At 45.1% G+C, this 15,875-nt stretch overlaps 2 protein-coding genes across 2 annotated transcripts in view; both read left to right on the top strand.

Annotated features, from left to right (window-relative positions):
* LOC147641143 (endoribonuclease Dicer homolog 3a-like) overlaps positions 1-15,875 on the top strand; it is a 74,508-nt gene that overhangs the window by 55,443 nt on the left and 3,190 nt on the right. The window contains 9 exon segments of the mRNA XM_086811714.1: positions 3,479-3,653; positions 3,839-3,944; positions 4,154-4,346; positions 4,468-4,628; positions 10,806-11,024; positions 11,121-11,469; positions 11,669-11,953; positions 15,060-15,610; positions 15,730-15,833. Coding sequence (XP_086667840.1) covers positions 3,479-3,653; positions 3,839-3,944; positions 4,154-4,346; positions 4,468-4,628; positions 10,806-11,024; positions 11,121-11,469; positions 11,669-11,953; positions 15,060-15,610; positions 15,730-15,833 — 2,143 coding nt within the window.
* On the top strand, positions 4,737-9,326 carry LOC147641144 (uncharacterized). Its single transcript, XM_086818618.1, has 3 exons — positions 4,737-6,002; positions 6,035-9,075; positions 9,118-9,326. The coding sequence occupies exon 2, from the start codon at positions 6,440-6,442 to the stop codon at positions 7,055-7,057; it is 618 nt and encodes a 205-aa protein (XP_086674744.1). The 5' UTR covers positions 4,737-6,002; positions 6,035-6,439; the 3' UTR covers positions 7,058-9,075; positions 9,118-9,326.

Below are 15,875 nucleotides of genomic sequence, written 5' to 3' on the forward strand. Positions count from 1 at the left end.
GGTCGCTAAAACAAGACATGTGGTCTTGGTTGCATCCAGATGAAAGGGGTTACACTTATGCCTCACAACAGTTTCGGGGCACTTATGCTCGATTGGATAGGATGTATATTTTACATCAAGATCTCTTTTTGCCTGAGGTTCTTACTATGATGGTTGATCAGCAACAGGTTTTCTCGGATCATTGGCCGCTTGTGTTTGAAATGGTCTATCATCCTGTGGATGCATATAAAGGCTTGTTTGGGACGCTTGCCTTTGCGCTTAAATCACACTTTTTTGGAGCATGAAGTTTTTGATGTTTATATGCGTCAGTTGATACGACATTTCTCCACAAGAGTGTCCATGGTTGATTATCATGCTTGGCCAGTGTTCCTTACCAACACTCGAAAATTAGCGCGGCATTATGGTCTTGCTAATGCCTCTATACAAAAACAGCATGTGGCTCTTCTTGAGTCACTTTTAAAGGGCTTGCAGGCGTTCATGTTTACTGACTCTATGGATGCTGAAGTTGTGGATGCCATAGAATGGCTGAAAAAGGAGCTACCTAGGGTGCAGGAAGCACAATATGTTCGCTTTAAACTACTTGCACGTCTTAATGCTTTGCGGGATGCTGACTGTCAATCTCATGGCTTCTATGATAAGTTGCATCAAAAACATATGCGTGAGAATATTGTTAGGCTGATGGATGCCCAAGGCAACCTTGTTACTCAACCTTGTGTGGTTATTCAGCATTGCATCAAGTTTTATGAAGATTTTCTTGCCCCTCCAGAGGATGTCTCGCCGGCTGTCGTCCTGGCTGCAAGGGAGTTATTGTTTGCTGAAGTACGATATCAAGTTGACCCTGATGTGGCGGTTCAGCTTGATGCTCCTGTTACTCAAGGGGAAGTGGAAGCTGTTCTCTCCAAACTTCCCATGGGAAAGAGCCCTAGTTGGGATGGTTTGACAAATGAGTTTTTCCGAAAATATGCTGATCAGCTTGCAGAGCCTTTGACACTTATTTGTCAAAGGGTTTGGGATGAGGGATATATGCCTGCCGATGGAAGTTGGACATACTTCGTTTGTTGCCCGAAGTCCCTTCGCCTACTTCTTTGGCTCAATGGCGCCCGATCTCACTTATGGGTATTATGTATAAAATCTTGCCAATCACTTGCAGAAGGTGCTTCCTACTCTTATTCATCCATATCAATATGGATTTGTGCATGGCAGGAATATTTTGCATAATATTCTTTATGTTCAAATTGGAGTGGATTATGCCAAGGCAAAGAAGCAAGAGATTGTGATGGTGCAGCTGGATCTTGAAAAAGCTTTTGATCATGTCAGCTGGTCTTTCCTTTCTCAATTAATGACAGCCATGGGCTTTGGTCCCAAAATGGCTAATTTGGTGCATTTACTTGGCTCTGGCTCTATCACGCGGATTATGCTCAATGGAGGACTTTCGGATGGTATTTCTCTCACCCGTTCTCTCCGGCAGGGCTGTCCTCTTAGCCCTCTTTTCTTTGCCATTGCCACTCATCCTATGTTATCTCGCCTAGATGCTATGGCATCACATGGTGAAGTGGTTGGTCTGGATCTCCCTCATGGCAAGCAATTGGTTGTTGCTCAAGTCCTTGCGGATGACACTTTTATGTTTCTCAGGGCCGAAAAAGCCAATATAGATCGAGCAATGGAAGCTTGGAATAATTTTGCATTGGCTTCTGTGCTGAAAATAAATTCAACAAAATCAGCCCTCATTGTATGCACGGAATTTGAGCTTGAGGCATTAGGGTGGCAAGGCCGTGTGGTGCATACAAGAGACATTGTTCGTCATCTTGGGTATCCGGTGGGTGTGGATGTGGACCCCCAAGCGCTTCTTGCTTGGATTTCTGCTCGGATCTCGCGGATAAATTTGTGTATTGGAAAGCTCAAGGGTGGCCTATGCACGTGAGGGTTAAGGTAGCTCAGATTATTATGCTTAGCATGATTTCCTATTTTTTGCCTTTGCTACCTTGGACGCACAAATCTCTTCTCCGTTTGGTTGCTCCCATTCGGTTTATGCTGTGGAAGAGGCAAGGAAATATTATGGGTCAAACATGGATAGCTTGGAATCACATTACGACGCCCAAAGGAATGGGTGGGGATGCTTTACTTGATGTCCGCTTGCATATGGTGGCGCGTAGGTGGGCGCTTTTTCAGGATATGTGTTTGCAGCAGCAGCCTTGGGTATTCATGGCTTGTGACTTGATTGAGTTGGAGGGATTGTCACATGGACGGACACGTGTGCAAGCTTCATGGTGGGACATTGTGAGTGCGGCTCATCCTGTCCGTATTCGCTCATCTCACATTTTATCGCATATTCTCCTTTCTTGGCATGAAGTTCTACTATTGGCTCGGTGGGATCTTGGTCATGAAAGACTACTTTTGAACTCTTTGCAGTTCGAAACATTTGTGGAGTCGCGTGTCATTGTTTGGCCAGATAGAGATGCTTCACGCATACGACTCAACCGCATGGTCAGGTTAGGCTTGGTTAGAATCCGAGATGCTGTGATACCTGGTCGTGACAGGCCATATTCGTTTCATCGTATTCGGCAGCACTTTAGGGTTCCTCGGACATTTCAGCCACTATGGGTTGACATCATGCATGCAGTTGAGCCTTTTACTCCATTGCCTCGGCCATTTGCAGATCAGCCTTGGCTTGATTGGGCACTATGTAAATCTGGTGACTTGATATCACTTTCAGCTAACCAGGTCTACCATAAGCTCGTATTAGAGAAAGATTGGGTTTCAGCCAAGGCCAATAAGGTGTGGGAATTTCACAAGTCTAAATCATGGTCGCAGAAAACTCTTATGCGTGGTTGGCAGTCTAAACTCCCTTACCAAGGTAAGGTTTTCATTTGGAGGATGTTGGTGGGAGGGTTACCTACACGGGATCAGCTCAGCCGTCATAAAATTACATTGGCCTCTTGCTTCTTCTGCACGACATGCACTGAAACAGTTATGCATCTGTTCATGAGTTGTCCAGTGGCCCGTCAGATTTGGTCTTTTGTCTCTCGCGTTTGGGAGGCAGTAGAGAGGTCTACTGTTTCGGCTCATCAGTGGATATTTGGGATTTGTCCTCAAGTCATTACTTCGGACAGTCACCTTGTGATATTCCTTTTTCTTAGATGGACAGGACTTTGGCATATTTGGACTACACGGAATGGGTTCATCTTTGATTCCTTGTCTGGAATACATGGGCACATTCTACGTATCCGCGGTTTGCTGCTTTGGCAGTTTTCTTCTCTTCTCTCAGCTCAGCTACTAGATGCAGATGTTATTTCGTTATTGTCTACGGCGGCTCGGCTGGCTCATCTTTGATGATTTTATCTGGGATGCTTATTTGGCTAGAGAGTTGCATGGCTCTCTGTGTTACTGTTTGCAAGAGTTGGGGCTTTGGTGTGCATATGAGGTATACTTTGGGATATCCTAGTTGCAATAAGAAAAGGAGTTATAAACTCATTGAATATTCCAGCCCGGACTTGTGTTTTTTTCTCTTTTTTTGGCTGGTCAGGCAGCTAATTTGCTTCTGAATAAGGACAAAAGAAATTCAATGTTTGAGACAGACAATGAAGCACTACAAAACACCAAAGAACTGTTTCTTAGTGAGGCCCTACCAATTTTAGAGGCTGCACTTTCAGAAGGTTTGGCGCATGTTTGGCACCCATGGATGACATAATCATATTCATTATACACTTAAAATTTTTTTGATCTTGTAAAGGGTGTTTTTATTTTAGTTTCACATGCATAGTTGAGTACCCTATCATGCGTTTTGAGAAGCTAGTCGAAGACATGGTAGACATGATGAGTTATGCATTATGTATTGTAGGAAAATTAGAGCCTGTAAACAAGCTAGAGGATGCTGCACGCACTGTGGAGAAAGGATTTCTGAGTCCAAAGGTTCTCCTTCTTGTCAATTGCCTTGTGCAATACAGGTTTTTGACTGTCCCATATTAATAAAATAGAGCTTTTTTATTAATATAAATACATCTTCACTAAAATAAATAAATAGAGCTTTTTTAGCTAGCCAGCTTTAGCCTGCCTGGTTGCAACTGCACTCTGCTGTGTAGCAGGGTGCAGGTTCGAACCCTGGCATGTAAAATTACTCACTCCATCTTCGGTTTTCTGTGAAAATCATTTATAGGGACAACAAAGATGTGCGCTGTATTGTTTTTGTGGAAAGAGTTGTGGCAGCTATGGTTCTTGCCAAAGTTGGCAATCAGATGGGCTGCTTATCTTCCTTTAACTGCGACTTTCTCACTGGTGCATCTGCTTCACTGGATGTCATGGGTAGACGACAGCAACAACATACAATAGAGCAGTTCCGTACTGGAAAGGTTAGGCACTTTGGGTAATCATCTTTGACACGGTTGCATGTATTTTCCTAAATTTTCCATTAATTCAAATTTCTACCATTCAGGTAATTTGGTCTCAATAAAATTTACATTTTGTTTTTAGGTGAACATTTTGGTAGCCACAAATGTTGCGGAGGAAGGTCTTGATGTCCAGAGTTGTAGCTCTGTGATACGTTTCGATTTGCCGAAGTCAGTGCGTAGCTTTATTCAATCCCGTGGTCGAGCTCGTAGACCGGGTTCGGACTACGTAATTTTTCTTGAGAGGTGGGCGCCCATCTGTTTACCATCATGTGTTTGTCAGAAGTCATCTCCTGTCTTTATCAGACACCAGGGCCTTTGTTGTGGGTGTGCCCGCCCTTTGTAGGTGTTTTATCATTTTTCCTCACTCCCCGTATTTTTGTCCCCATTTTTCCCTATTTTTCCAGGGTGTGGGAGGCAGTGTAGGACCTGTCGGCTGTACCAGATGCTGGCCAACGGGTCACAGGCAGTCCCAGTTGCTCTCTATTGCTGGCCGACTCCACACGTGTGAGGGCCGACTCTGATATGCTGGCTGACTGGTCACAGGCAGTCCCAGTTGCTCTCTACTGCTGGCCGACTCCACACGTGTGAGGGCCGACTCTGATATGCTGGCCGACTGATGTTTTTCTGGTCATGGGCATTTCATGTCCTGTCGGCTGTCCATCTACTGGCCGACTGCACTCATGGGGCCATATAAAATGGCCCCATGGCCCCCCACCTATTGTATCTTGTTTTCATTGCGGGATCTTGTGTATAGAGAAGAGTTACATGCCTATCTCTCTCCTTCTCTTGTGCTGTCTATTTTCTGCACTCTACTTGCTCTTGTGATCTAGATTTTGTCATCATCTCCACTGCGTATTTTGACATGGTATGAGAGCCCTAGGCTCTTGAAAGATCTTGGGAGTTTTCTGAGCAAGAGGGGCATTGTTACGTTGTTGATTGGTGGACTGTTAGGGACTGTTCGGGAAGAGAAGTAGCAAGAGGAAGGCGGGCTAAGTTGCTGGACAGCCACTTGCAGGTTTAAAGTTTTTTTCCCACCCACCCACCCTTTTCAGTTACATCCCCGCGATGGCAGATTTGTTAGAGATGGCTGAGAAGCATGTGAAGATCCCAACTCTCCCCATGTTCCCAATGGACCATTAGTTGGACGGGAACAATTACAGCATTTGGAAGGTGATGATGGAGTCTGTGGTGGAGTCATATGACCTTGCTGATTTCATTGTCATCGGGGTTCCACGGCCGGAAGCAGAGGAAGGGGAGTTACTGTCAATAAAGAAGGAACGCGAGGCACAGGCACAGATGTGGGATCGTGTCAACGCTAGGGTCCGGTCATTTTTCTTCCTCAACTGCACACCACAAGTAATCAATCACGTAAAGCATATGACGCTGGCCAGAGGCATATGGCAGCACTTGGCTTCTCTTTATAACAGGGTATCGCCCATGAAGAGGATTTCCTTGGAAGTGCAGATGCAGGTTATGAACCCTGCAAAGTCGTCGATGATGCGGGAGCACATTAACAAGCTGCAGGCCCTTCAGCAAGAAGTCCTCCAGGCTGGGAAGGAGATATCATCAGAAGATATGGCCATTACTTTGCTGTCCCACTTGCCTGCTCAGTATTCGGCTTTCTACTCCTCTTTGATTACTAGTGGCAGGCTTTCTACTCCTCTTTGATTACTAGTGGCAGGCTTTCTACTCGTCTTTGATTACTAGTGGCAGGCTCAGCACCATTACCTGGGAGGAGCTTGTGCCCATGGTCCTAGACCAGGAGGAACGTTTCACGAACCCTCCTCACAGCGGAGATTCGGAGGCCTTAATTGGCCAACGGTCGAAAGGCCGGAATAACAAAAAGGGCAAAGAGAAGGCTTCACCGGAGAAGTCTTCTGAGAAGAAGCCTGAAACAGAACGAGAGAAACTGAAGGCCGAGCGGTCCTGCAATGACTGTGGCGAGAAAGGCCACTACTGGAGGAGGTGTCCTAAGCGGAGTGGGAAGAGTGCTGATTCTTCAGCCTTAGCTGCAAAGACTCCTGCATTTGTGCACTTAGAGATGATGGACTTAGATGCTTCATCATCTTCGAGCGAGGAGGCAGTTGGCTTCACCGCAAAGGATACCCGGGAATGGATTTCTTGACAGTGGTGCTTCTAGGCACATGACTCCGTTCCTTGACTTCTTTCTGGATCTGAAACGGCTATCAGGTCGCATTTTCATTGGCGACAACTCCACCATTCCGATTCACAGTGAGGGCCGGATGGAGATTATTGCCGACGACAAGGGGGGCAAGCATGCCTCCCGTGGTCTTTATGTCCCTGCTCTTGGTTTTCATCTTCTATCAGCACATGAAGTATGCAAGACTGGCTTTCAGGTGGAATTTGAGGCACATTCAGTTGCTCTACGGGACCGTGAGACTGGCCCGGTTGTTTGGGAAGGTGGTGTGGAGAATGGTATCTACAAGCTCTCTGCACTCTCCTCATTGACCGGTTCTCAGGTCGGAGATTTGTGGCACTTTTGTTTTGGCCACTTAAATGTGGATGCACTGCGGCGAGCTTTCCGCGACCGGTTGGCTTGCCAGATGTTGGCAACAGGCAAGGACGTTGCAGTTCTTGCATACGTGGTAAGCAGCACAGGGAGTCCTTTCCGAAGCAGGCTTCCAGGCGGGCTTCAAAACCATTGGAGTTGATTCACACTGACTTGTGTGGACCTCAGCAAACACCATCAGTGGGAGGATCTCTCTATTTTATGCTGCTTGTTGATGACTATACCAGATTCACGTGGGTCTACTTTCTTTCACAGAAGGACCAAGCTTTTGCATGGTTCAAGGATTGGCATGTGATGGTGGAAAAAGAGTCTGGATTGCAGGTAAAGACTCTCAGGGCTGACAAAGGGGGTGAATTCTCCTCGAATGTATTTCTCAGATTTTGTGCAGATCATGGCATCAAGAGGGAACTGGCCAATACAAGATCGCCTTCAGAGAATGGAGTTGTAGAACGCAAAAATAGGACTGTGGTGGAGATGGCGAGGACCATGCTGGAGCATCGTGATCTTCCTCGTCCACTTTAGGGAGAGGCTGTGGCAACGGCTGTCCATACCCTCAACCGGTCTCCAACGACTTCAGTACCTAATATGACTCCGTTTGAGGCATACTTTGGCAGGAAACCTGATGTCTCACACTTCCGTTTTTTTTGGAGTTTTGCGTATGTACATATTCCGAAGAAGCAGAGGGGGAAGCTTGACTCCAAATCCCGCAAGCTTATATTTGTGGGGTATAATTCTCTTTCCAAGGGATACAGATTCTATGATCCAGATAGGAATGAGATTGCTGTCAGCCGGGATGTGGTCTTTGATGAGCATGTTCCAGTATCCACTGTCGAGGAGCTGCCACTTCTTGGAGATCCAGAGAAGAGTCTGATGATGATTCCCAGACTATTGTTCCAATTGATCCACCTCAGTCAGTACAGGAGGTTGAGCCCGCAGCTAGAGTAGAGCCCCCGCAACGGCAGGAGGCTCCACGTTCTGTTCGAGTACCCAGGTGGTTGTTGGACACCCTTCGGGAGTCAGGTGTCACGGAGTTACCCTCCCAGTGGACCACAGAGGACAGCCCTCGAAGATCGCACAGAGTCCGTGACAAAAGCAATACAGCGGAGCTTCTTCAGGTAAACTATGCTTTGATGTCTCGTATTATGCGGGACAAGGAGTCCACTTCCGTGAAGGAAGCCCTTTCACAGGATACTTGGAGGAAAGCCATGCAGGTGGAACTTGATGCCATCGAGAAGAACAAAACATGGGAGTTGGTACCGAGGCCGTCGAAACGGTCAGTCATTGGTGTCAAATGGGTCTTTAAGACCAAATATGCGTCAGATGGGTCGGTGGACAAACACAAAGCCAAACTTGTGGCTAAAGGTTATGCTCAGTGGCCAGGCATCGACTACGAGGATACCTTTGCACTGACAGCACGGATGACCACGATTCAGACCGTTTACACAGGAGGGGATGGAGTCAGACTCCAAGGTTGGAGTGACTCAGATTGGGGAGGAGATCAAGACACGAGGAGATCCACTTCAGGTTATAGTTTTACCCTCCGCTCCGGAGCAGTTTCTTGGAGCAGTAAGAGGCAGCCAACTATTGCCCTATCTTCGACAGAGGCAGAGTACCGGGCTGCTTGTGGTGCTGCTTGCGAGGTTGTGTGGCTGCGGAGGCTCCTAGGCGAGATTGGGTTTCCACAGAAGAAGCCCACAGTCATCTAGTGTGATAACCAGAGTTGTATAGCTATTGCTCGGAACCCGGACTTCCATGCCCGGACCAAGCACATAGAGATACAGTATCACTTTGTACGTGAGAAGATCTTGGCTGGTAACATCTTGTTACTTTATTGTTCGACGGAGGACAATGCGGCGGACCTCTTCACGAAGTCTCTACCTCAGGCTACGCTCAAGCGGCACTCCAGCTCCCTAGGGTTGCTTTCACAACCAAGAGCTGAGAGGGGGTGTTAGAAGTCATCTCCTGTCTTTATCAGACACCAGGGCCTCTGTTGTGGGTGTGCCCGCCCTTTGTAGGTGTTTTATCATTTTTCCTCACTCCCCGTATTTTTGTCCCATTTTTTCCTATTTTTCTAGGGTGTGGGAGGCAGTGTAGGACCTGTCGGCTATACCAAATGCTGGCCGACTGGTCACAGGCAGTCCCAATTGCTCTCTAGTGCTGGCCGACTCCACACGTGTGAAGGCCGACTCCACACGTGTGAAGGCCGACTCCACACGTGTGAAGGCCGACTCTGATATGCTAGCCGACTGATGTTTTTCTGGTCGTGGGCATTTCATGTCCTGTCGGCTGTCCATCTACTGGCCGACTACACTCATGGGGCCATATAAAATGGCCCCATGGCCCCCCACCTATTGTATCTTGTTTTCATTGCGGGATCTTGTGTATAGAGAAGAGTTACACGCCTATCTCTCTCCTTTTCTTGTGCTGACTATTTTCTGCACTCTACTTGCTCTTGTGATCTCAGATTTTGTCATCATCTCCGTTGCGTATTTTGACAGTGTTAAGTGCATGCTTCCTAGTGGTGAAGATTGGATGTATATCTTTACAACTGTACACATGAGGACTCATATTTTGACTGCTTGCAACAAATGGATCCCTACATCAAATTAACTCTTTTTTTTTTTTCCGAAAGGAGACTTCTATTAAGTATGAGAAAGTTTTACAAAATGGAGATTTCACACCAAGCAAGGTGGAGATCTCAACCAATCAGGAGCCCTGTGCTGCCAATAGGGTCCCGAATGAGAGGACATGAAAAAGATACCAATGTCCCACTCTCTCATAAAGTGGCCGCGCTTCCTCTCCGCAGACCTCGAAGATCCCTGGATTCTGGCCTAGGTAGCCATGATGATGTGAATAATATCACTCCAAATCCTGCAAAGACACTGAGAAACAAGAACAGGAGTACCCTCAATGGCCTCGGTGCATCTAGCCTTCCAGATATTCCAGGCTGAGATGCTAGCAATAATCTCCCAAGAGCTGTCTAACCTTTGTGCGCCAGAGGGACAAAGTGTGAAAGTGGCAAATCCTGAAGACAACACTGCTGAGCAACTCCTTGCCTAACCATAATGGCCAAGCTCCTGTCAGTCCCCTCGAATCTCAGCTGAGGCCCAAACTCCGTCGATAGAACCAAAAGAAATGATAGCATCCCTCTTAATCCTACTAAAGAGGTGTGCAAGCTTGCCTATTATTACCCTAGGAGAGATTGAAAGGAGGCTATCATGTATAATACTTGCTTTCTTGAGAACCATGGTTGGCCTTTCAGGATACATGCAGTGGGCTATGCAAGTGCAAGGCCCAGCTTCTACAAATGCTCTAGGAGGGTTTTGAGATGAAGAGGATCAATCAATAATTAGTTCAAGAACCATCTTGGAGGAACTGGATAGCTCACAACCCAGCTACAGCTCCCTGCAGGGAAACCCTGAGCCACTAGACTAACACCATGCCTGAACCCTTCAAGCCCTGGTCTCATACCATCAGGACCCACCATCTAGGTGTAAGGTTTGAGCCAGACCAAGGCTTGCCTCCCGTGGCTTTGGCAGTATCCATTAATGAGACTAATCCACACTCTTAGTAATCTTTGAATACTTAATAAGATTTAAGTGTCCTCCACTAGAGCCTCTATTTATTAGCAATATTCCAAACTCGTCAGTATTGCCAATCTGGTGATGTCTTTTGGAGATATTACAGAGGCAGGCACTGGTTTGTCAACACTCTTCCTGGTTTTTTCAATTTGTCTAGAAAGATGTCACTGTATGGATGACGCCCTGGTAGGGACTTACAATGGACCCAACAACATGGGTATAAAGACCACTTGAGTGTTTGAACATGCTTCAATTGTATGCATAGAGATTACTTGCCAAAGTCATGTGACAAGCTTCTGATTGGAACAGATACAACCAGAAGGAAGAAGATCTGGTGTTGGATATGATTAGAAGTGAAGAATCCATGAGGGCGCAGGCCTTGAACAGAAAACACCAAGAAGTTCTTGTAAAAGAGGATTGGCTAGAAGAGGTGGAGTTTTATTGTGTCGAGTCTACTGGTGCCACGGTCAATACTGACTCCAGCATAAGCTTGATCTATCGTTTCTGCTCCAAGCTGCCGGGGGACAAGTGCGTTTTTTTTTAAACTCAAAAGAGTTACTATTTAAATTTTGTTTCAGAGCATTATATGTTTAAGTTATGGCTTGTTGGTGTTAATGTGCTCAGATATTACTTGCCACAGCCAGAGTTTAGCTTTGACAATGTCCAGGGGGAGGATGGTCTACATGTTTGTAAACTGGCATTGCCGCCTAATGGACCTTTTCGAAAACTAATTGGTCCACCCAAGAAGAGTCCTTTACTTGCAAAGCAGGTAGTATGCTTGGAGGCTTACAAGAAGCTGCACCTTATGGGGCAGATTACGGATCACCTATTACCAGTGGTGGAAGTGGAGAAGTCAGTGGAAGAGATGGTCATGAACATTGGAGGAAAGAAGGTTTCCAGTGCAGGTACATTATGCAGAACAAATCAAGCTATTACATGTGCCAAACAAAAAGAAATATTGCATTTGGAGATGGCTTGAAAGTTATCTACTGGGTAAAGTGACCCTTTCTCTGTGTTTTGTTTTTATTTAATTAATGCTACATATTGGAGGTAGGTTGATGATAAATATAGCAAGAAGATACTTATGCAAAACCTTCTCAAATGTTAGGATAATATATATTCTCACCGATGGCCTTCTTCCAAGAAAGGTAGTTGGTTGTTCGTATGAGTAGCCTCATCTCTCAAACCCTACAACATGGAAACATCGCTCATTAGTATTGGTACCCCTTTTTGGTGATTGGATCAACAAAACAGAAACTGTTGTGCTTCAGGCTTATATTTTTAGCTTCACATTTACACCTGAGGAGGAGGATGCATACTCGAATTTTGTCTTTCTTGTTGATTCTGTGATTGATGATGATGTTGTCAATACAGTGATTCCACTCTTCTTGATAAGAAATAGGACAGCAAAGGCAACAATCACTGCTGGAGGGACCTTGTCTTTGAGTGCAGACCAGGTGAGGCATGATTACCATCAAAATAATGTTCAATAAGGTTTCTAATTTGTCCTGTGAAATCAAATGGGCAGGTAAGGTGGCCCTTAAGAAAAAAATCAAAGGCCTGTAGGTGAAGGTAGCATGGTAGCATCATGATTTAGGTGTAGGTGGTCCTAACCTCATGGAGTCTTTATGTCTCAATGCAAGTGGGCATATTATGATTATGTTTCCTCCTTACTTTGATCCGAGCACCATAAATGTGAATCCTGTATGGAATGGGAAGGGAATCTCCTTGAAAAGTTGAGAGGGAAGAATTCTGGCTTCACAAAAGGTTTTGTATTGATCAGCTTGAAAACTATAACTATTTAGGTTCTCATCAAATGTCTTCCAACATCCATGCCATTGATACCCTCTCAAGGCATCTAAAAGGTGATGTTCTAATGATGTTTGAAGTCCTGTGGGGGTCATTGAGAAAAAGATCCCTTGATCCCACTCCCTCATGAAAACAGTGCACTTTGCTTGTGCAAATCTGGATGGCCCCTGCATAGTGAATAATAATATCTCCCCATATAGTACAAATGCACTGAGTGTTGTATATCTCAGTGTCCCCGCAATAGCCTCTGTTTATCTGGCTCTCCAAATCTGCCTAGCTGTGATACTGCAATGAGCTCCCAATTTGTATGAGATAGCCTTCCTCCGAGAACGACCAGCCAGCGAGGAAGAGAGACCCTCTGTGTCCCCTACCGTTTTCTTGTCTCCCATGATTGAACTGGGTCATATGCTTAGTTGTTTCGGCTGTATTTTTTATAACTAATAGAAGGATATTTTTCTTGGGAAAAAAGGGAAAAAAAAAGTGACTAGCCCTCCTGCAATAAGTCATGTACAAAGGTGGATGTCTCAAGCAGAAAATAACAAACCGTGATGTGCATAACTCTTGCTCTTGGTAGTGCTAAGCAAATCCCAATAAATCCAGCCTCCACAACCTGTCTAACGACTGTGAGCAGTGTATGCAAGCGAGGTCAGAGGAAGATTGCCATTCCTTGTGAACCTTATACTTCCTCAGCCCCCAGAAGTACGAGTCTAGTCCCTATAGGCAGAGACTCCCTTGCATATCCCTACACCTCGGGTAGCCCTTTTGTATGTCTCTATCAATCCTCTTGTCTAAATGAAGACCATGAAGATCTTCTGCCGAATCATCTGTTGTCCAAGAAAAGAAACATCAAACCAGACTAAAAAAAGGTCCTAAGGAGATGCAGCATTCATAGCAATGCTAGATTGGAGGTCATCGGATGTTGGTGAGGCTATGTTGACAGCAAGTGTCATTGGACAAGTGGCTGGTTTCGGGTTGTGAGAATTTTGAATGAGAGTCTTTCCATCACTGAAAACAGCCCATTCGCCTTCTTTAACTTTGCTCGAACTTGAGCAAGCTCAATCCCTTTTTGCTTCAACTGCGAGTTGGGTTGAGCTCATCTGCAATCCTTACCTTGCTATCCTTTAGTTTCCTCAACTGCATGAGGATATCCACCTTGTTGGCTTTGGTATCATGCATGATTACCAATTATTTCTTCCTTTATTATTGCTAATCCTTTCCATTGGACTCGTCAAGCTGTAAGACACAAACACTCCCATGTATCAATCCCATAATTCCACCATGCTTCCAGTAATCCTCCATTTCTGATTTTGAGAAACACTGACTTCCTTGACTTCGGCTGCAACCACTGCTTGTATATCACCAATTGTCTCTTGTAGGTCTCCCTTTATCTTATTTTTGACCTCTTCTTTAGTTCTTTCTTCAGCTCTTCCTTTACCTTGGCAATGATCTCTTCTTTAGTTGTTGACCTCTTCTTTAATTCTTCCTTCAGCTCTTCCTTTACCTTGGCAATGATCTCCTTTATTTGCTCTACTAGATATGTGGACAACTTGTTTGAGCGGGTTACGGGTGGGTTTCTTGGTGTTTCCAAAATGGCCACAAAATGGCATTTCACTTCTTGCCATGTGAACAGCCTTCTTGAATATTAATCATAAAAACTTAAAGATAAGGTTTGTTTTTGTCCACTTACTTGCTGTGCAGTTTGGACTCCATCTGAATGGGCTGGAGGGGATAAGGAGATGGACTAGCCATTGTTGATGCTAATGTCATTGAGAGTGAGGCAATGGAGTGGTCAGGCATGCTGCTGAGGGTGAGCTCTTTCTGCGGAGCTGGAACTGTTTTGGAGAGCTGAGATTGAGCATAGGGGTGGAGCTAACAGCAGTGACCTTAGCTTGAGGCTTGAGATTGCACCCAGTAGGGGGTTACAGAAACAGGATAAGAGAGAGAGAAAGAAAGAAAGAAAGTCATATTAACATCCACGGAATGCCTTGAAGGCATATGGGACCAAAAACCGGTACCTCACAGTCATTACAATGCACTTCGGGGTGCACTTAGGCTCAAGCAAAAGATTAATGAAAACCCTAGGATGATAAACAACTATCTGTGATACAAAAAAAAATGCCGATGGCACATTAGAATGCTAATCAATTCGGTTTAGGCTTACAGAAGTCCTCGATTATTGCCCTTCCATCGCGGTAGACTGCCCACTTTCCAGGTTGACGGCTGCTCGGACTTTGGCGAGTCCTGCACTTTTGTTTTTAAGCTGTAGGGGAGTGAGTTCATTAGCTAACCAGAGCCTGGTGCCCTGTAATGATTTGGACTGTCGGAGAACTTGGATCTTGTCCTGTTTGTTGTGATATTTCGCAATGGCATGCTTCCCTTTCTTGACAATGGTCCCTACATCAATGAGGGGAGGGCCTTACTGACTCGCCTCCTCATAATCTCCATGTCTGAGATGTATTCATCTTCATCAATTTCCATTTGCTCTCTGACTTCTTGCTCGTCCCAACCCTCCGGGAGTCCACCTACTCGGAGATGCTCAGCAATGCTTTCTCAGAGTTCTTCTTCCTTGATGGTTGACATGATATCTACGGTAAGATGTTGCTCCATACCTTCTATAGCTTCAATGAACTCTGCTTTGGCTGCATGAATCTGCTCCTGAACTGCGTGAACTGGGTCGGGCTTGCCCTCAAGGGAGGCTAGTCGGGTTTCAATTTCGGTGAGCACTTTATGATGTGTTTTGTAATTTTCAAACAGTTAAAAGCGGCAAAGGCCTATCATGAATTGATCTACAATGGGATGTTTGGAAAACTGTTAAAGCGTATAAAGAAGAAGGATGAAGGTTCTCCATTGTTTAAAATGAAGAACTTGCTTGCATCGGTGAATGTGCTAGAAGAATTGTGGCATTCTTCACACATGTACTTGTTTCTTCCATTGATTCTAGACAAACATGTAGAACCAAATGAAATACCTGTGGACTGGGAAACTGTTAATAACTGTGCTATAACGGCACACATCTTCTCCGCCATCTCATCCACTGAAGGATGTGAATGGGATTCAGAGAATCTGAAAAATACTCCTTATGTATTTGAAAGCAAAGGCACAGAAGGAGAAAACTTACTTCACATGGCTTGTGGATTGATTGCTGTTTCCAAGTTGATGGGCATGGCAGTAGTTACAATCCATACAGGAAAAGTATATACTGTGATGGACGTTTTAGAGGGGAAAAATGCAGATTGTCGCATCGATTTGAAAAATAATACCAAAGAAATGAAATACGACAGCTACGCACATTATTTCAAAGAAAAGTAAGTTTAAAAATTCTGTCATTGAAGCTCAAGCACTTGAGATATTTCTCTCTTTCATCTCTCTCACTCTCTCTTTATTATTTTTCATTTCATTATGTTTTTCTTTGTAAGGAGAGCAGGTATGGGAAGGAATTGAGGTCTCCTCAGCAGTCCCTTCTTCAAGTGAAACAAAGTCATCGCTTGCACAATCTTTTGACAGAACATACTGCAAGCTTCGAGGATTAAGACCATTTTGATTACAACTACTTTGTTTTGTTTTCTTGCT

This window comes from Cibotium barometz, chromosome 2 (genome assembly GCF_041138505.1).
Source record: "Cibotium barometz isolate CiBa-2024 chromosome 2, ASM4113850v1, whole genome shotgun sequence".
Taxonomy (NCBI): domain Eukaryota; kingdom Viridiplantae; phylum Streptophyta; class Polypodiopsida; order Cyatheales; family Cibotiaceae; genus Cibotium; species Cibotium barometz.

What these genes read in the sequence shown, in the direction of transcription:
- LOC147641144 (XM_086818618.1), top strand. Translation starts at nt 6,440, where the DNA reads ATGCTTCATCATCTTCGAGCGAGGAGGCAGTTGGCTTCACCGCAAAGG.